This window comes from Uloborus diversus, chromosome 7 (assembly GCF_026930045.1).
Source record: "Uloborus diversus isolate 005 chromosome 7, Udiv.v.3.1, whole genome shotgun sequence".
NCBI classification, from domain to species: Eukaryota; Metazoa; Arthropoda; class Arachnida; order Araneae; family Uloboridae; genus Uloborus; species Uloborus diversus.
The window spans coordinates 153,226,150-153,248,313 of record NC_072737.1 but is presented as its reverse complement, the minus strand read 5'-3'; the positions used below and the strand labels follow the sequence as shown (position 1 = coordinate 153,248,313).

General features: G+C 31.3%; 2 protein-coding genes across 2 annotated transcripts in view; both read right to left on the bottom strand.

The window, feature by feature from the left end:
• Positions 1–22,164, bottom strand: part of LOC129225503 (GATOR complex protein WDR59-like) — an 80,398-nt gene that overhangs the window by 4,264 nt on the left and 53,970 nt on the right. The window contains exons 19-25 of the mRNA XM_054859931.1: positions 20,339–20,448; positions 16,625–16,751; positions 10,360–10,386; positions 7,499–7,562; positions 5,726–5,870; positions 714–856; positions 7–114 (exon numbers count right to left, since the gene is read on the bottom strand). Of these exons, the coding sequence (XP_054715906.1) occupies positions 7–114; positions 714–856; positions 5,726–5,870; positions 7,499–7,562; positions 10,360–10,386; positions 16,625–16,751; positions 20,339–20,448 (724 nt within the window). The remainder of the gene's footprint in view (positions 1–6; positions 115–713; positions 857–5,725; positions 5,871–7,498; positions 7,563–10,359; positions 10,387–16,624; positions 16,752–20,338; positions 20,449–22,164) is intronic.
• On the bottom strand, positions 11,610–14,193 carry LOC129225507 (uncharacterized). Its single transcript, XM_054859935.1, has 2 exons — positions 11,813–14,193; positions 11,610–11,730 (listed from the first exon to the last, which is right to left on the bottom strand). The coding sequence occupies exon 1, from the start codon at positions 13,864–13,866 to the stop codon at positions 12,745–12,747; it is 1,122 nt and encodes a 373-aa protein (XP_054715910.1). The 5' UTR covers positions 13,867–14,193; the 3' UTR covers positions 11,610–11,730; positions 11,813–12,744.

The following is a 22,164-nucleotide window of genomic DNA, read 5'->3' as shown; positions in this document are numbered from 1 at the left end:
ACTTACCTTTCACAGCAACAGAACAAATAGCACAGGATAAAGCAAATTTTTTGCAATGATAACAATGAGCTCCATTTACATCTTTTTTACAGTGTTGGCACTCTATCAAAAAGTCTGAAAAATACATCTCTTTAAAGGTCAAGTAAGTTTTTAATTTCAATACAAAACTAAATAATAACTTAAGAACTAGGAAAAATCACATAAATTAAAATTATATTTAGGGGGAAATTGTGTACTTAGGACATAAGTGTACATTGCTTCTACATCATTTTTAGCTTTACCTTTAATGATATGGCAAAACAACACATGTAGTTTGCCTCTTTATCACCATAGTTCTCAGTGTGGCTAAATTACTCCCAGCAAAGCTGCAACTTTGAGATAACCTGGAAAACCTTGAAAATTGGGAGAAGATCCAAAAAATCCTAGAATATGTCCATGAGCCGTTTGAAGTAATTAAATGTTTATTGAGGAAAAATTGTTTTATTGACAGTAAATGTAAAGTTATAGGGTGAAAAGTAAAAATAGGCCCCAGGTCTCCACCTTCCCCTACAATTTATTTTCAAAATGTAATGAAATTCTGCATCTTTTATAATTTGATTTGTTTTGTTAATTAAAAAAATAATAAGGCTAAGTTTCAAATATTTTAATGTGTTTACTTGCTAATTACAGTAACTAATATATAAAGATTTAGATCCATATAAAAAATCTCTCACCTATTCCTTTATGCCTTTCAATTGTAGCAGATACAGTTTTTAGAACTTGAGCTCTTTGCTCCAGCAAATTCCACCGATAAAGAATATCCGCATATATCAGCTTGTAGTTATCGAATTCAGCTGCGTGTGCAGGATCCAGAAGTCTGAAATGAAACATAGAAATGCTTTACTTTTCATTTGTACGGGGTGCAGTGGCATACCTAGCAATGGGTGACACTCGAGGCAGTAAATTGAGGTGTCATCCCCCCCCCCCCCGCCCTCTACAGATGCAAAAGAAAAAAAAAATATGTGAACATGAAAAACATTCATGCAAAATATGAAAACAATGTTCATGCAATTCAAAAACAACTACATTTGTGTCATAATGAAATTTAAGGTCGGCTAATGCACAAAAAAACAGATAAAAGATGGGGTCTGGGGGTTAACTACCTGGAAAATTTTAAATTGTCTTAAAAATGCATTTTAGCTTTATATTTTTCAAAAACTTGAGTATTGGAGGAGTTTTGAAGGAGCGTACAAACACTGGGGAGTCTACAGAATTTGAGTTGAAATTCCCTGAACATTAGAAAATATTTTTAAAACTAACACACACACATTGCATACATACAGCCAAGAGGTTGTATTTTGACAGTACAATCAAATTAACTGTTTCAGTTGACATATTCAGATTTTAAGTCTAGTCATTTATTTATCAATTTTTCAAATCATTTCCTTGATTATTCCTACTTTTCTAACCAGGTGTAAATATTTTCTGTACTCTACTTTTAGAATGGAAAATATGAATAAACATTTACTTTGCAGCTTGCTATTGCGCAAGTATTATATATTTAGTGGCTTTTAGTATAAGCATCTTCTTTACTATTCATCTCATTGTTTTCTAAACAGTGTTTAATATAAAGATTTCTAAACAAATATACAAAGCTATTCTTTTAAAACTTTTTTTTTGTCTTCTAAAAACACAAGTATTTTATGTGTTACATGTATTACTTTTCTTAGTGAAAAACAATTCAAATTCCACCTTCAGTTCAGTCACTTCCTATTCTGGGCTGATGAGTGCTAATAAGCACGAAACTGATGTCCTCGGATGAAATGACTGAGCTGGAGGTGTATTTTATGTATTTTTTTGTCTTAGTCCTGGCTATAGGCAGGGCTCCTAACACATTTTAGCTTCAGAAAAGGGTAAGGAGGACCATTTTCAATCAAAAAGTGGACTACAGAGGACCAGTTAGGATCAAAAAGAGAACCTTGAGAGGACCACTCATAGTTAAACCCAGGGAAGCACCAAAAGGCAAATTAGTTGCCAGTTTTTAAATTCGTGAAGATAATTCATTAATAAACTATAAGAATGATACAATTTCTTTATCACCTGTGAAACTGATCTTTTTATCCATTGAATAATATTATTTACACAAACATTTAGATGGGGGGGGGGGCATTTAGTTCAGCACTTAAGTATAATGATACATTTTGACTTGAACCAGGGATACTGGTAGTCTCACTGAAGGATAGATGAAGCTACGCTTCATCTTTATTTAGTTTAAAATTATTTTTATGTTTTTCTGTTTTGTAATGCTTCTTAATAGCGTTATATCCCTTCTCAACCGATATTAATCTATCATACGTCAAACAAAACGTTATTCTCTTGTTGTTTTCCCCAGTCTCTAATTTTATTCCCATCTTCATCAGTTTCATCTAACCGTTTGCTGAGAAAAACCTTTGCACTTCCCCATGACTCACACTGAAACCTAAAAAATATTGTGATTTTCAACAAAGCTACAACTGAGTTTATAATAAAATTTTGTATTTGAATTTTAAATTTAATCTCTTATCACAGGGTTCATACCCTTTAGAGAGAAAAAAAATTAAGCACTTTTCAAGAGTAAAAAAATATTTTTCAAGGTACTGCCCTAAATTCGCACTGTAAATATTGCATGCAGATTTCATTTAATGCTAACATATAAATAACAGGAAATAATATAAAAAGTACAGGAAAACAAACTGCTTTTTCTTCGAGACACTTTGATAAAAGATCTACTGTATTGAAAGTTTTCCTAAAAATGTCTGAAATGCTTAATCACAAAGAGAAGCAGATCACATGAGGCTTAGTTTTGCAATTTTCATGTTCAACATATATTTTCAAGAATCGCAAAGCTTAGATTAAAAAAATGAGTGCTTTGAACTTTTATGTGGGAGGGGGGTGAAACAATTTCCCTCTTTAGCAGGCATCATGAAAATGAAATGATGTACATAAATTCAACTTTATAAAATTTTATAATTTAAACTTTGTTTCAAATACAAACACTTAGTTAAAATATTATGCACACAATTGTTTACATTTAATATCCCCCCTATAAAAAAAACGAAATGTAATAACCGAAAATAAGCTAATAATAATTAAAATTAAGTTTGTAAAACTAGAAATTTGAATTAAAAACAAAAAAGTATTAATTTTTTAGTTATTTAAATAAAAATTAAAACGAGTTAATCTAATGTAGCGTGTCAAAACAACTTCAAATTGCCAAAAATATAAAAATATTTATTAGATGCGAAACGACTGAAAGCTCAGATAAGGAAATTTTCGCGAACCAAGTTCAATTATCGCATGTTTCCCATAAAATAAATTTATTTATTTTCTACTAAATTAAACATAAAACATACTAATCTAAGGTAGCACTTGGGAAAATAACATTCGATTGGGCAAAATATATTTTCATGATGCAAAAAGATTGAAATTTCAAACACTAAAAGCCATTTTCCGCGAAGTCCGAGTAAGTTCAACGTTGCCATGGTTTCCAAAATAATTACTTCGTTAATTATTGAAACAAAACGAAAAATAAGCTAATCTAAAGTAGTATATGTCAAAATAACTTCCTACTGTCATAAACATCAAAATATTTACAAGATGCAAAAGGATTGAAGTTTCAAACGCGAGAAGCAGTTTTCCGCGAAGTCCGAGTAAGTTCAATGTTTTCATGGTTGCCAAACTAATTCCTTCGTTAATTATTGAAACTAAACGAAAAATAAACTAATCTAAGGTAGCACATGTCAAAATAACTTCCGATTGCAAAAAACATCAAAATATTTACAAGGTGCAAAAGGATTGAAACCTCAAACACGAAAGCAATTTTTCGCGATACTGCATATCGAACATATGTTCAGAAAATTGCCCTGATGAAATATTTTTTAAAAGAATTACAAGCAATATAAGTATGCTTTAGATTGCTTGTAATAATTTTTGAAAGAATTCAAGCAATAAAGAAACTTTTTATACTTTTTCAAAATTTTCAAGCATTTCTAAAATGAACTTTTTTTTTTCAAGAACTTTGCAAGGTTTTTCAGGGGCGTAAAATTTACGAATATATGCGCTTGTAAAAAAAATGGCGCATGCGCCACGAGATTACTTCCGAATTCATTTGCAAAAGTGGTGGTTCATAGCAGTGTTACTATTACAGTCAACTCGCAACAACTCTAAGTCCCAAGGGACCGGCTAAAACGTTCCGAGTTATGGGAAGTTTCCACAACAGTCTCAAGAGCTTGGGATCCAATGAAAACTTTGAGATAAAGGAATATTCAAGTTATCGAGAACCGAGATCGGAATGTTCATTCATTATTGCAAACGTGAGGCTGAAATTCCGAGAAATATCGGTAGCACTCTGCTTCGATTCGACGTCATACTCCTCCCCCAAACCTCTCTTTTTTATGGATTTCCATGCTGCAGCGATTGAAGGAGGATTAATAACGTCAATCTGAAGTGAAATAATACGGGAAAGTCAGGTTAAGACGACGCAGCCGCGTGTTTGGGTGTACAGTATCTTTTAACATAATGGAAAGCTTTTTAAATCTGATTTTTAAGTAAAAACAATATAAAAGTGGACTAATCGAACCAAAATGTTAAAAAACGGTCTAAAGCGGACTTAACCCTAAAAAACGGACTTTGGCGGGAAAAGCGGACCATTTGGGAGCCCTATATAGGGCGGTAACTTACTGAAAATTAAAACTTACACATTGTTAGTAGTTTTTAAAAATCTTAATATTCTTGATGCATTTTTGTTATAGTTCAAGTTTGGAATCATAAGTCAATAGTAAGACTTCATATCATTTTTACAAATTCAAATTATTGGCAAGCAATCTAAATTTAGAAAAAATATTTCAGCCCCAAAAATGAAGAGATCTTGTATTTTATTTCTGATTATAATGTGTTTAGAAAGAATAAAAATAAAATTCACTTATGTTTTAAATGAGGAATGTGTGGTACTTATTTTGAAATTTTAACCCTAGCTCCAGTGGATTAACCCCAAACTCCCGTGAGTAGATAGCATTCACTGTGGACCACTTTTTTGTTTCTTCATTCCCCTGAAATGACAGTCTTACCAGTAAAACAGTTAAGTTACCGGAACCAGTTCAGCCTTGTCATAATAAAGCCTTCCCCTGCATGTTAAAACTTACCAAAACATATTAAATTATCATACCGTGGTGGGAGTCTTATTGTTGATGACGTTAGGTGTGTTACTCGATCATGGGCTATTATATATATGAGGATAATCATTAAATCTACTCCTGTTGGCATAAATTTTACAACTTCAACAATTAGTTACCAGGACATTTTCTAATAAAAAATTGTTACAGCTAATTTTAAATTACTCTATCTCATATATATTTTAAAAATCACATTAAAAGAATACATATTTATTTTAAATGTACTCTGCAAAAAGGCTAAATATGCTTGGTCAAATATCCAGGGCTGCACAGTTGGAAGTAAAATGACCGACTCGGACTCCTAGAATTTCGAAGCCTTTGACTTTGACACCTTTACCTTAAATCAGTCTGATTCCTCATTTCAGACTTCATATCTCAATGGAATACAAGAAAGCTAAAGGATAAATGAGTGAGACACAAAGCATACAGGAGAATTTTTTTTATTTATCTCTACCACTTTATACTCTCATATTTCTGTTAATCTGTTGAATAACTGATTTGCATGGTTGTTAAAAGAATTATGTACAAGCACCTACCTAGAATTAGCTTCAACAGCAAATTTTTCTTCATCACGTGCATCATTTCTACTATTATTAGAAGAATAATCGTCAAAAAAACTGTACTCTTCAATGGAATCAGACCAGCTGTTTGAACGATTTCTTTTTAAAGCTGCGCCAATTACTGGAAAAAGAAATTACATTTGAATTTTTTCTCTAGATACTGAGTTGGTATAGAAAATTAAAAAAAAAAAAAAAAAAAAACAGAAGAAATTATATTTAACCATGTTAACTATAGTTAGAAATAATTATATGGATTTGTTAAACTAATAAGTAACAATGCAATAATTCCTACAAGCGTTAAATATCAGTAACATTATTTTGTTACTTATATATTTAAAAACATAGCGTAACTAATTTTTTTATCAAATCAAAGTGTTCGGCAATTTAAAAAATACATCACAGAAGCTTAAATGAAATTTTGCTGAGGCACTACAGCATTAATTAAAAGCATAGAACTATTTTAAGAAAGTTAAAAATGGAAATATCAAAAGGATGAACAGTCCTGTTTGATATATAAGTGGTTATGAAAATGTTCATATTTTCTTTAGATTCTAGCAGTTTTCTGAGGATGGAGTTGCTTTTGATACTCCTACAGTTCTGACCTCAGAAAAATTCTCGGAAAGAAAAAATGCTTGGGACTTCTCTTTGAAATACTTTAGGAAACTATCAAGTTGGTTTTTGTCAATCCTCATTTGAATCATGCTTTTCACTTCTGAATGGTTCATCATTACTTATGTTTTTGATAGCTAGAAAATATTTTCTGATGGCAAGATTATCCACCAAATACTCAAATGCATGAAAATTTTAACTCTTGATATAATTTACAAAATCTACTCATGATTGATGGAAGTAAAATGCAGATTTAGCAGAAATCAAGGCTTGGATTAGATTATTGTACTTAACAGGTCTACAAAACTGTTCACATTTTAATGGGATAGATTCATGGTCTACTAATGGAACTTGTATTGAAACATTCTCTTGATTAGTGTCATAGAACCATTTTCCTTGTCGATGAGATATTTACACTTTGATAATATATGTGCAAGAAATGGACGGACAAACTGATTGGGATAGGAGATGTTTTTGAAGTTTTCAATGGAAATTGTAAAGTTGCAAGTGTAAATGTAAGAATTATACTTAAATGTAACTTAAATTAATTATTAAAGATCTAAATTCAAACTAAATTAATAAAAAAAAATTTTAAAAATAGCTTTCCATACATAATTTTTTTTTTAAAAAATTCAATCTGGTAAATAATTAAGCTTATTATAATGCAGAAAACGTAAAAGGGAAACATTTTCGACTCCATACTAGCATTATTTTCATAAATGAGGCAGTGAGAAGCAAAGGGATGTAAGTGGGTAGTTTCAAGTTTTGAGTAAAATGTATTTAAAGATAAGGTCCTAGGTAGGCTTTCATTGAAAAGTGTTTCTAAACTATGCTGTATAGCAACATCTACCAGGGGTACTAGAACTATCTCTTGCCCCAATACAGAGGAGAGGTCCACCTACTATTTGTACTGGTTATCTCCAAATTTTTAATTTTGGCACTTACATCCCTTTGCTTCTCACTGCCTCAAGTCTCCTTATAAAATCATAAATAATCTTTTTTCTTTTCTTAATTCAATGTGTGACATTAAAATTATAAAAATTTATTATTTTAGGCAATTTTATGTTGAACATTTTCAACTTTTAATGTTTTTTTAATAAGAAATCTTAGGGGTAAATGCAAAATCACTAATGAAAATACCTAAATTCCAACCTTCAAATGTATTATCAGCTGGCAAAACTGTATGATAAGGAGAGCCTCCAGGCTGTAATAAAAATAATTACAAATTAAGAGCATTTTTTTCACAAGAACTGCAAATCAAAGAGAACACTAATTCATTGCATGCAAAAAAGAAATAAAAGGCAGTTATGCACAGGGTTGGCTTTTTGCCGGCAGATACTAGTTTTTGCCCTGCCAGTGGCAGAAACTGGTTATAACCGGTAAAAACCGACAGAAACTGGTAGAAACTGGCAAAAACTAGAAAATATTTTTAATAGCTCTAGTAATTACTTAATGACAGGCAATTAAGTAAAATAAAACATATAACTCCATTTCGTCATTGCAAAAACTTAATATAATAGTTATTTAATAATTAGTGTAAAAATATGTTAAATAACAAGACTGACATTTCCAAAGCAAAGTAAAATGTATCATAGTTGAAATTGCTATGTGTTAGAAATTTTAGCCTTGTAATGTTGTAAGTAACAAATTTTTCAGTTTGTTTATAATTATTTTGTTTGCATTCAATATAAAGTGTAATATATCAAATATTTAAACAAATACAGATTTTTTTTATTTCATTAAACTCAAAAATTCAGGAACTTGTCAGTTTACACTTAATATAACAGAATAAAGCCATTCTCAAAGAGCTCCGGCTGCTGCAACTTACTGTGCTGATTTAGCAAACAATGCAATAATAGAGCTTGAAACGAAATATGACTGCAAAGTATTATCTCTAGTAACTGATAATGAACTCAAGATGGAGTTAATGAAGAAAATTATTGAAGAAGAAATCTGTTACAACTTATGGGTGTTCAGCTCATTACTTAAATCTTCTTCGACTGGATATCACACCAGATTCTCTCATTAAACATGTGGTTTCAGTCCAGAAATATTTCAGAAACCATCATAGGCAAGGAGCTTGGCTAAAGAGTATCCAAAAGCTGTGAAACCACATTTACCTTGTAATAGACGGTGGAATAGCTAGGTGGACTGCTTAGAGTCGTTTATGAAGAATCGCCCATATTATTTACAAATATTAGAAGAACATGAAGATGATATTCATGACAAAGGTATTGTTCAGATTATAAATAATCAGATGATTCATAAAGAAGCTAAACACTTGCTGCTGCAGATAAAACCTGTTGCTATTGCTCTGGATTCAGTTCAAAAAGAGAACTGCTCAATTGCAGAGGCTTGCGATTTTTGTATTCATTTAACAAAAGACGCTCTTATGTGTGCTTTTGAGAAGGAAGTGATGCACAGATTTATTCAAGCAGTTACTGATAACCATTTACTCGTCTATATGCTCCATCCAAAGTATTTGGGAGTAAATTTATCATGTAATCAAGAAGAAAGTGCCCGAACTTTACTCACAAATATTAACCCTGATTATGTACCTTATACTATAGCTTTACAAAACAAATTGACCCCTTTTCCCGAAACCTATTTTTCCAATCAAGTTGTAACAACTACTCCAGCTATCGCATGGTGGTTCAATTTGAAAAAATGTGATATAGATGAAAGTTTTGTGAATCTTGCTTGTTTTTTGATGATACTGCCAGCTAGTTCTGCTGGGATTGAAAGAATCTTCGCAAATTTCTCCTTTGTGCACAACAAATTGAGAAATTGTTTAGGTTTAGAAACTTCGTCAAAACTTGTATTTTGTTAAGGTTGCTGCAGTGTGAAAACAATGTAAAATTTGATTTAAATAGTGATAGTGTTGTAAATAAATTGTATTTGGGTAAATTAATATTTAATTATTTTTCTTATACATTTTCTATTGTATGTCAAGAATTGCATTTATGTCATTTTTTGAGTTTCTGCCAGTTTCTGCCAGAAATGTGGCAGAAAAGGGTTTTTGCCATGCCGGTTTTAACCGGTTTCTACCAGTGGTTTTTACCGCCTCGGCAGAAACCTGCCAACCCTGGTTATGCATAATACTCAAAAAGTTCAATGGTGTATAACTGCAAAAAAAAAAAAAAAAAAGAGAGAGAGAGAGAGAAATTCAGTAAAATATTTTCTCAAGCATTTATGTATCATTTTATAAAAACTAAACTTAAGATGTTTTTAATGTAATTTGGTAAAATAGTTATCTATTGTAAAGTGTAGATTCTTTTTTTTTTTTTTTTTTTTAAAATCATGTGCATAACTGTTTAGCCCTCTTTTAATTTCCAACCTCTTAAATTATTTTTTGCTATAATGAAATACAATGAGTTAAAATTATAATAGGAATAAATAAGAATTAGTGATCAAAACACAGAAATTATTATTGAATAAAAAAAAATAAATAATCAAATGAATTCAAACATGCTGTTAGTAATAGCACAAGATACAATAATTTTCTTAAAATTAATGTATCAAAAAGACAAAACCCTTCTTTTTGGATACATAAATTCTCTTGAAAAGCGTCATAGTGGATTTATAAATGTAATAACAAGGTGTATTATTTTATTTTTTAAACTAATCAGTGCACTAGTAAATAGAAAAATTATTTATTCACTAAAAAATTACTAACTTTAAATTACTATGGTATAAAACTTTTTAGATATTTTTCAAAAATATTAGTCTATATTCATTAAAAAAAATCAAATAGTAACTGAATTATGGCAAAATGTTTCCAATCTTTTAACTCATTATACACTAGTTTCAATGATATAATGGCACTAAAAGAAGCAAAAAAAAAAGAAAATGTATTACGATTTTTGCTATCATTTCTCTTAAAAATGTTAGACAACTCTATTCAGCCTACAATAGCAACATGCTTAATCTTTAACTGTAAGAAAAAAAAACTGAAGCTTATCATGCAAAATAATGCACACACCATTAACACACCGACATACCTTTAGCCACCACTTCCCAGAAATTTGCTACAAATACATAAAACACCACAATGTTAAAAAGAAACAAAAGTCATATCTTTTTATAGCAATACAGGTGCTACATAAAACCAACAGATACAAGAGAAGCAATAAAATGTAACTTAAAATTATTGGCACTTGTTTTCAATTGAATGTGTTTAATGATGTGAATAAAATGAATTTATAAATTTCACAACACTTAAAATAAAAACAAATCCATAAATCTTCTCAATTTTTTAAAAACTTTTTACACCTCAATATGTTTTTAAATAAAGAAAAATTAACATATTTTAGTGAATTTTTAATTAAAATCTTAATAATCTGAGAAGAAATTTCAAAAAGAATACATGGGTGATTCTTGCAAAACAGGACAAAATTAATGTTTAAATGTTCAAAAATACAACTTGTTGAAAGAGAACTAAAATTATTTTATTTTGAGAAAATATGTATTAATGTATCATTACCTGAATTTTTAAAGCTACAACTCAATTTTTTGTGGAGTTAGCTGCTGATTTCTGTGAAGATTGACAGTTTTGCATCATTTCTGTCACGCTTTTGAAATGGAAATTTCATGCATTATTTACATTTTTAAAACACAAAAAAAAAAAAAATTTCACAAAGCACATAACTCAATGATTAATAGTTTACAACTTTTTGATACCTGTGAAGTTATGTTTATTCATTAAAAAAAATAATCATCAAATATGTAATTTCTGCCCATTTTTCACCTTTCTAGTCACCTAAATTGCACTTTATTTGTAGTGCAGCAATGTGATTTGTTTTTTTTTTTCTAACTTTTGATGCAAAATATTATATCCAATGTCTAATGAAACAAAAAATATCTTCTTTGGCTTTCTTTTATTTAGTATTACCTGTAGCCTTTGTGTGACAGAAATGATGCGTAGAGTGACAGAAATGATGTCCGACATTAACTATATAAGAAAATAAATCAAAATAAGTTTTTCTTTCATATGGATAAAACAAGCTTGTTCTGTACTAAGTTAAGACAGAAAGAAAACATAAAGTTGCTAATTAATTTAATTTATTATGATTCATAAACATCCACGGGCTCATCAAATTCATAAAACTGACGATTTCCACGCATTTTTAGTTTTGGCGTTTTCAACACACTGAGAATGTTATCAAATGGAACATCAAATATTTTGTCCTCTGGTTTGAAAATAAATTTCTTTTCATCCACTAATTTCATAAATGTCACTTGCACGTCCCCTTCTTCATCTACATTCCCCTGACATATACCAACATATCTATAGGTTTGATTTTTTCTTTCGGTCACAAGCTTGGTCAAAACAAAAGTGCCTGAAGTTAAGTTCTTTACTGAGGGTATTTGACCTGAAGAAAAAAAAAATTGCTTGAATATGGAACAAACAGATATGAAATTTAGAGCAATGTAAGTGTGAGTCTAAAATCTTACCTGCAGAGCTGACAGAAACTGGAGAGTTGACAGATGGACCAGGCGCATCATTTAGTGTTTTGGAAGCTGACACTTTGTGCGTTGCAAATTCATAGTGAGGACAAGCTCCAGATGGTATTAAACAGTTAAAGCAAGACAATGTCCTAGAATATATGTTTTCTCCATTGATGGGCCAGACAATCTGATGTATCTTTGTTATTCCTTCGATGGGAGGTATGTTGTTAGGAAATTCCTTTTTTATGTTAGTTACTCTCTCTTTGGAAATTTCTACAACGATGACAGAGCTCTCTCAGTAAAGATTGGTAAAATCCAAGGAATTTGTTACGTCCAAACCTCTCAAAACATTTTCGTCTGCAATTCTTTTTAGTGCACCCCCCGACACCATCCATTGGACCTTTACCATGCCCTGACTCTGTGAAGTTCCATGTAATAAAGCATACTTGGGAAAAATTCTTGGAACAAACTTTCGCATCCCATAGATAGTTTTACGGTTCCGGTACTGGGAACTTGGACTGTCCGAAAAGAAATGAATGTGAGTCACATTCGGTTTGAATTCAGCTGCTTTTGCTAAGATAGGTGTTAAATGGCTCCATACTGCATGTGACTGATGATCTAAATCATCACATACAGTACAAAATGCCTGAGCCTGAACTTGACCATTCTTGCAATAATATAACACACCCGTCTGCAAAGATATTTGCACTTTGGACGCACCAAAATGCATAGTTTGAGGCTCCTTTGAGTGTTTCGCAATGTAGTTTTCAGCAAAGCCGATGTGGAACAACAGTTCGTGATCTTGAAGATTCTCTTTTTTTTTCTTTTAACTGTGCTGCTTGATGCTGCATATAAAACACATGCCTTTTAAACTCCGGCATTTCTTTGTTGAATTTGTAAAATCAGCTCACTTAGCATGCACTGTCGATGACTCTTTATCATTTTTCTAATTCTTTTTTTTTTTCTCCTTTTATTTCTTTTTCTTCAATTATATTCTCCCACTGATAATACTTAACCTCAAAATCTTTGGGGAGTGCAAATTCTACGGTCTTTCCTTTGCAAATATTGCAAATATTTTGCATGCATTCCTTACTTTTAGAAATGCAACAGACTGCATTCACCATGTCATGTAAAGACTTTTCTTTGACAAAATGAATTTGTTTCAGTTTTGAGAACATTAGTTCCATGTTTGTATGTCTTGCACATGCACAAGTATCATGATCTTGAACTTTAGGTTTTTGAATCCAAAAAGGTTTCTCGCGACAAAAGGTTGGATATGAAATATTAATTTTAGTTGTTGATGTGAATTTACGATGCAAATTTTTCAGTGTGTCAAGCAGTATTCTTCTTTGTTTTCTCTCTTTTCCTCGTCTTACAAATTCTTTTTTGCCAGGGCACATTCTGCTAACACTGTCATCTTCTAAGAAATCTTTAATTGATTTTTTCACACTTTCAGTAACTTTAAATATTTTTTTTTTCCGCACGTAGCTGGTCAATATTCCATTCTGTTTGGTCAACTTCAATCTTTCGTTTACTTTGCGTGAAATGATTCCCCTCATATATGTCTGCATTCTGTACTTTTTTAAAATTTTGTTTCCAATTGCCTTCATAAAGAACTGTTGCTTCTTAGTTCCTGGCTTAATTGACTTGGCTTGACTTGCTAGCTGCTTCTTGAGAGCCAAACCATACGTTAATTGCCTTTTGACTTCCTTAGTCACTTTTAGACCTTTTAGTAAATTATTAGTCTGCTTCCTGGGAGAGGGTGATAAAGAAGGTTGATTTTTTTGGCGATAGTACCTTTTCTTATATCTTTCGAGTTGCCGCTGTAGGTTTTTAATAGTAATATTTTGTTTCTCAATTATGCGATATGCTTTTGCCTTTCTTTTATTAGCTTGTTTTCTTGCATTCTTTTTTTGTTTAGATTCTGGAATTCCATTTAAGGTTGTATTACAACTGGATTGCGGTGTTTGGTAGGAATCACTATACTGTGGCGTATCTTCATTATCAGGGTCTTCAGGAATTGAGTTAGTAGCTAGCGATTTCCTCGTTCTATAATTCATTGAATTTTTTCTTCACTCCTTTCTTTGTAACCTTTGGTCACGTGGACTACGTTCTGATATTGGTAAAATTATCTTTTCTTCCTTTCTTTTATGATATCGTTCTCTGTCTTTTTGCCTTTTTATGCTTAGCTCTTCTTCTGTCATCTTAGACCGACGATGTCGTTGCCTTTCTGCTGCTAATTCTTGCTGCCTTACATATTTTGCAGAGTTCTTGCTTTTTTGTTTTCCAGAAGCTGTAACTTTTTGGTGTTTGCTTGTGAACTTTTTAATTTTATTCTTTCCCTTCTCATTTTTTTTGTTGGTGTAGTTTCTGTGGCTCTATCACCTTGTTTTAGGTCACTGATTGCCCTTTTTGTAGATTTCCTGGGATTTGTAATTTTCACTTTTAGCATTTTACTTTCTCACTGAAAGTTAAAAAGAAAAAATAAATGCATTTGGAAATTAATAAATAATTCGATTAAAATTCGAAAATTCAAAGCCTTTCAAAGAAAAAGGTTTTATCTCATATTAATGTTAAACAATTGGCCAAAATCTTTTTCAATATTAATTAATTTATTTATTTTGATTTTAAAAAAGTGCTAATGAATTTTTTGGAAAAAAAATTTTTTTTTGTCGTTGGGGGGGGGGGGACGCTTTCTTACATACGATCGCCGACTTTTTCCCGCTCATTCCCCGACCTTTGAGACTTAATTTGAATATTATTAATGCTCTACGCCATCGAAGTAACGAAGTAACTATCGAAAGTAATGAAGTCATGACATCATCAGCACTCAACATTTTGATAATTCACTAGGAATAAAAGTTTCTTCAACTTTTTTCCCATAAGAAAGGAAACTTTGAAAGTTTTACAAAACCATCATTCCTCTCACATGTAAATCATTTCGCTCACGCACGCACGCTTTCTATCGTCATTTGATGCCGTTCGCTTCCGGATGTAACCAGAGCGTGACGTCATCAACTGTTAATAATTTGATTAATCATAAGGACTAATAATTAATCTTGCATTTTTATCATATCAAAGGAAAATTAAGAAAGTTTTTGAAGACCATCATTCCGGTCACATATAAATCACTTCGCTCACGTATGCACGCTTCCGGTCGCCATTTGAAGCCGTTCGCTTCCGGAAATAACCAGATCATGACGCCTCCAACCGTCAATATGTTGATTATTCATAAAAATGAAAAATTCAACCTGCATTTTTTTCATATCAAAGGAAAAATGCGAAAGTTTATGAAAACCATCATTCCGGTCACATGTTAATCATTTCGCTCACAAGCATGCTTTTTCTGTCATGTGACCGAAATGATCGTGACCGGAATGATTTCCTCGGCTGTATTTTGTTTTGCAGTATTTCTCGCTTTACCAATAAATAAATATAAAACATAAACATGGAAAAAATGCTTACCTGGTATGGATGGATGATAAAACGCTGTTCCTTGACATGTATTTTTTCCAAAACAAAGCGTGACCGAGATGCAGTGCCTAAAAAGTACGCATGGTAACAATAGGTGAAAACATGAGTATACTTGTCCGTTATTGCACCAGTTAAAGAAATAATACTTGTGCACATAGCTCAACATCAAAATACAGAAAAAAAAAACTGACTGGAGGTGGAATTATCGCACAATTTGATCATTGGTAGGCAATTCATGTTTCGGAAGCGAGACAAAAAAAATGTGGGGACTGTATTTTTTTCACGTGCAGTCGAAAATTATGCACCTAATCACAATAAATAAATATGTTTTTCCAGAAAATAGATTACAGAGATATTATTTAGGAAAAAAAAATACTTGTTTTGTCTCTGTAAATCATATTTTTTTACGATTCTTTCCCGAAATCGGCGATTTGGGACCGTGACAGAAATGACGAAAATTAACTTTACTGAGCTAGAAACATAAAATAAAATTCATTAATACCCATTTTGTTAAGCTAAAAAAAAGAAATCCATCTTTTGCTTGATGAAAAACTTGTAAAAATATGGAAAAAAATTACAAGTAATATAGAAAACAGCTGGGACTTGTTTTGTCCCGTTTTGTGAGAATCACCCACATACATTTAAAAGAGCAGATCATAAGAATTTTTTCTACTTTTAAAATGTTAATATCCTTCACAAAAATGTCACGCTTTGTGGGGAGTATGTGACATTGTGACAAGTTGGAGGGAGGGGTTAACAGGAATTGTGACATCACATTTTTGTACCAATATTTTTTTGATGAATAGGGTGGCATGGGACAAGGGGATGGGGTAAGATGAAATGTGGCACTTTGGTGTCAATAATGTTGAAAAAAATTTGACATCATTTACATATATATATATATATATATATATATATATATATAAGGACAACCCCTAAATATAATCTACAAACAGCAAACTTAAAATATACCATCTTATTTGAATCATTGAAAAACAAAATAAATGATACTATTGCTAAACATTTAAACATTATAACAGAGCACAGACATTCATTCATACAATTTCACTTCACTTACATAAAAACTCATGTATAACTGGTGGTTTTTTTTTTCTGAGAAAATTATTGAATTAATTTAAAAATAGAATTCTAGAGAATGCAAAGTTTGTCACAGATTTGATTATAAAGAAAAATAAAAAGAGAAAGAGCTGGTTAAATTGTCAAAGATACATATTTTAACTGAAAAATTTGTGTTATTAGAAGTTTAAAAATATAACTGAACGAGAAGAGACAATTAATTAACATAAATGAAATATAGAAAACCTGTTATGGCTTATAACTTACACTAATATTTCCACTTGATACAACATCCATTGCTTTTTTAGTTTTGTTTTCAGATGACTTAACATGAAAAATGCAGGCCAGCATAGCAGCTGTCTGAACATCATAATTATTGCCATAATGATAGATCCTAAAGATAAATTTCAATCATATACAATTCAAATAAAATTTATTTACAAGTAACTAATAAACAAATCAATCAATAGTCTATTGGAAAACAAGAAGCTATCTTGATATCATAGTTTGTAAACAATGACACAACAAAAGAATATTTCATACATGCTCATAACAGAAATATTTTATCATATGATCAAACTATTTAGGGTTAGATACTATCAAAGAATAATTTTATTCAGTTTAATCATGGTCCCACTAGATGGCGCTGACCCTTAAGGGGCCTTGACAATTAATGACTTTTCTGTGTTAAACTGATGCAACCGTGATGCGCTCATGCATCCACAGATCAATGTCAATGTTTCAAAGATTGTTTATTTTTGATTGGACGTCACCCATTTTGACCGCAAGAGGCACTGAATGGAGCCCCTGCATCCACCAATCAATGGTAACATAATGGAAACGGGTTCCCTGTAGCTCCCTTTGTTGCCATGAGTCTCGGTAACTGTCATGGCCTATAAGTGTAAGCGACATTTAGCAGGGCCAAGGTTTAATATTCTTTACATAAATGAAACAACTTAATTTCCAGAAAATGTTGGACTCTTGAGGAATTGCAATTACAATAGTTTGAATTTGAATAGAAGGAAAAAAAATTAAAGAATGATAGCTTTTATTCTTGTTCATCAGAGAAAATTTTGCATTTTGTTTTGTCTTTCAGGTTCACTTCCGATAAAATTACTTTCACTCCAATTGAAAGATTTCAAAGCATTAAAAAATACTAATGGCTCTACCTTACCACTCACACCATATTTGCAGTGCTCTGGCTGGTGTACTAAAATATTTTTAGCTATTAGTGTCAAGATATACTCAGCTTCTATTCGAGGTTATTTTCCTGCAGCTTGGTCATGGCTATTTCATACAGCTGAACCAAAAACAAGAGTGAAACTAGTCTCTGGATGGTTATTTGCTTGCAAAAGGTTAAACACTGCACAAATTTTTAAGTCTACAAATACACAGCTTTAGGCTTGTAAAACATACATTAGAAATTCCTGGCCTCAACTAATTATAAAATTGCAATGAGGGCTGAGATTAAGGAAGTCCAAACAGAAAAAAAAAGGAAAATATTATAGTACAGTAGACCCTCGTTTTACGCGGGGGGTTACGTTCCTCGGAAATGCCGTGCAAATCGAAACCGCGTAAATTGAAATTTAATACTAGTATTAAAATAGGGGTTTGGTTCCGTAGATAACAAAATACCTCATTCTAGTGATGACTAATTGTATAATAAGTTTAATTTGTACTTATATCGACTTTTATGCACAACATGCATAAAAGAAAACATAAATTAATTTTGTGTTCTGTTTATAAAGAGGAGTTGGCTATGATAGTCTTTTGGCAGGCATTGAGAATTTTTCTTTGTAATTCTTTGAAACGCATTAACGCATCCATAATCACTTGCGTCATTTCCATGATAGAATCTTCCTTCACTAACAAATCAGGAAGATCATTTCTATTGTCTAGGAATGGCTCAGCATTTCCAATGTGAACGTTTTTGGTTGTGTGTCACCAATGTCGGTATCCTCATAGGCCGCCTTTGTCACTCCTAAAAGCTCTTCTTCCATTGAGTTCTGAACTGTGTGAATAACTTTACTTCTGGAAAGAGCTTTGGAACCAATTTAGTAAAATGTCTTTGGTGGCCCAAGCTTGATTATTAGCACGCCAAAATGCATTTATTATGCGTAATCTGCAATCTTTAGGAGTTTGGATTTTGCAAGAGGGGAAAATTCTATTTGTTTGAATTGCCACATCCGTATAAAACTGTAACTCATCGACGTAAAATAAAACAAAGGTGTCAAATCTTAAACCGCGTATAATCGAAACTGCGTAAAATAAACCCGCGTAAAACTAAAATGAGGGTCTACTGTGTTCGAAATAGATCAATTTATGAATCACAAAATCTTTTTTAAAAAATGAAAGAGGTATGGATATTACAGAATATAACTAAATAAGCACTTGGAATAAAATAAATTATTGAAATCCCTCAAATGAACAAATCTGCAAATTAAATGAGCAATTAGCTTGTCAGTAATCAAATATCAACAACTGGTATCATTTAAACACTTTAGAAAAATATTGACATACATTTGTATAACTATAAATCTGTATTATTTATTTTCTAAATTTTAATGTATCAATTTAGGGAATCAGGTAAAAAAAAAAAATCTTTCATGCCCACTCTTAACCTGATTCATTTTTTTCAGCATATATATATATATATATATATATATATATATATATATATATATATATATATATATATATATATATATATATATATATATAGGTATAATATTGTTGTTTGAAGATAAGTTTGGAACAGTTTTAGCGGAGGGGAGGGGAGAAAATCAATAGGGAAATTCATACCCATACTTGTCAACTTTTGAAGATGGGCATCAGTAAAACTTTTGTGTGAACACCACTATCTCAACTGATTGGAAGTTCTCAAATTTGGTTAAGAGTCCACAAAAATAAGAATAATATATAAAGACAAATAGAGTAAATAATGGTTAATGTTTACTTATTCAATCAAGTGAATTAATCCCCCAAAATGAAAGAAAGATTTAAAATAATGGAAAAAATGTCCGAGTTTTGAGACTGCTTTCAATCTCAAAAATCAAACATCTTAGGTTTATGAGAACTTTAGAACATCTAAAACTTATGAAGATTTTAGAAAAAAAAAATAATAATAAGCATGTAAAAGTTAGTTCAAATATTTATAAGTAGCATTCTACTGTTTTAAATAAACTCAGATTGCTACTAAATTGAAATTTACAAGTGAGTATAACCAAATGAAGGTTAAAATGAAGATCCATTATTATATAATACAAAAATGAATGAAGAGTTGAAAATAATGGTGAATATAATACAGTAGAACCTCGATTATCTGAGCTAATTGGGACCGCTAGTGCCTCGGATGTCCGAAATCTCGGTTGATAGAAACTTCGTATAAAAAACCTGTCAGGATCTCAAAATTTTTAAAAAGTATTAATTGAAATACAGTAGAATATTTTTAAAAGATAAAAATGACCATGTAAAAAGCAATGTTTTACAATTAAAAAACTAAAATAGAAAATAACTTGTAATAAGTTTAAAAAGAATTTTTTTTATATTTTTTACAATGCCAAGAGAAATATTGAAAAATGCATTTAAAGAAGCAAACTTGTAGAAAATATTCTTATTTTCACATTGAAAACTCTTCACTTAATGTTAAATTAAAATTCTTTTTAAAAATTAGACTTCATTATGCGATTGGTTAACAGAAACCTCGGTTAATCGAGGTTCTACTGTATTAGTAATGTCACAGAAGTAAAATCACATATTAAATAAAAACTGTGAAGTTTTACAGAGGTAGATGCAATCGGATTTTAAAATATGTAAAAAGTTGGGACACCAATGTGTAAAAGTCCAACAAAAAGTTTTAAATGCATAAACTTTATGTTTGATTCATTCATTATTACACTCAATTTCAGTAGTTGAATGACATCAACAAAAAAGAAACATTACAGTTGCTTAGCCAATAAAAGAAAAAGAAAAATTGCTTACAGCGACTCTAAAGCTTTACGACCAAATGGATGCTGAGCCCAAGGAATGCCATCCACACCTGTAGTAGCAGAAGAAGCAGAACTTGCAATGAGACCAACTAGAGACCAAACCTAGATAATTTTTGCCATAAATATGAGAAATTTGTTTATTGAAATCAAGTAGAGGAAATTAATTTGAACTTACCAAGTATACTTTTGAGGTAGTTTGCACCAGAATTTTTTTTAGGGTAACTCTTACTCAAAAACCGTTTCCAAATATTTTGCTCCATGAGAGCATGTTTCATGAAGAATAATTCAAATTTCAAGATTTTTTCTGTAAAATGGCCTACATGTTGTCTTTTAACGAATCAAAACGATTGTGGTGGTATGTTAGTAAGTTAATCATGATCAAATTGTTTTGAATAATGATTATAACAGGGGTGCCCAAAAGGGAAGTTCATGGCACAAACTGCTGCCTTACATTGAAATGGGGGGGAGGGAGGATTTTGGATGGTTTTAATCATTTTTTGGGGAGTCTCATTCTTGCAGTACTGCACCATAAGTCATTGAAGAGGGTGTGCCATCACCCAGGGGTGGGAGGGAGGGGCTGGAAGAGAGATTGGTAGCCCTGATTATAATGTGCTATTTTTACGATAGCATCCAGCTAATTTTGTAATGTAAATTTTTACTTTGCAGAGTTGTTTTTCGTAATGATTTATTTTCATACGGATTTTTTTTTCACCTCTAACAAATATATAACTTAATATTTCAACAAATCTGCTTTCATTTTAGAAAATTTTTAAATGATGACATAGTTCTTGTGAAAACACAGAAAGTTTATTTACAAATATGCAGACTCTGCACAAGAGGGTTGTTTACAATAGCTAAAATATCATAAAACTGGATGGTTCTCAACCTTCTCACTACTAGTCCTCAGTACTGAGACATGGTATCTTTCAAATTCCTAAGCAAATAACACACAATTTTTGATTTTGACAACAATGACATTAGGTGAAATAAACTGAACGCAAAAGTGTTCTTTAATAAATTTAATTTCCATTATAAAAATAGTATAGATTAATTCTAACTAGTTGTTCACAGACCACATGAAAATTGTTCGAGGACCACAGGTTGATAAATCGCAGTTGTTGCAAAATCAGAGCATAGGCTTTGCAACAACAGAACTAAAACAAGCTCTCTAAATCACAGTTGACTGTCCTTAAAACTACACTAACTCACATTGATACAACTGCTGTTTAAATAACTTCAAAAGATTCATCTACAAGTTTCAGGCTAATTCTAGAGCTTACATTCTACTTATCTGTTGGATTTGAAATACATAGTCATATATTAGTCATATATTTGAATTGAAAGTCATATATTAGATTTGAAATCCCACCAAGCTTGACGCCAATTGTTGAATTCCCACCAAATTTGTCAGCAAAAGTGAGTTGCCAAAAATGTATGCCAATTTTGCGATATCTCTCAAGTTTCCCACCAAGCCCATAGGTGTAATGTTAAATGGTGCAAAGTAAGTAAAATCAACCTACAGGTCTGAAAAGTAAGGTAATTTTGAGTGAAAATTAATGGAACAAACACCAAATTTAGCAAGAAAATAACAAATTAAGCCCATGAAAATTGAAAAATAACATCAAAAACTTGGCTTTTTATGCATTAAAACCTATATGGCTTCTAAACTATCAATTGCTTAGTCTTAGTTTTGGTTTTGATAAACAACGTGTAAAGATGAACAGAAAATCACCCTTATCTGAAATCTTTCCTGACATTTTACCAACTGTCTCTAAAAAAAAAGGGGGGGGGGGGAGGTAGCATACAGCAAAAACGCAG

What these genes read in the sequence shown, in the direction of transcription:
- LOC129225507 (XM_054859935.1), bottom strand. Translation starts at nt 13,866, where the DNA reads ATGAATTATAGAACGAGGAAATCGCTAGCTACTAACTCAATTCCTGAA.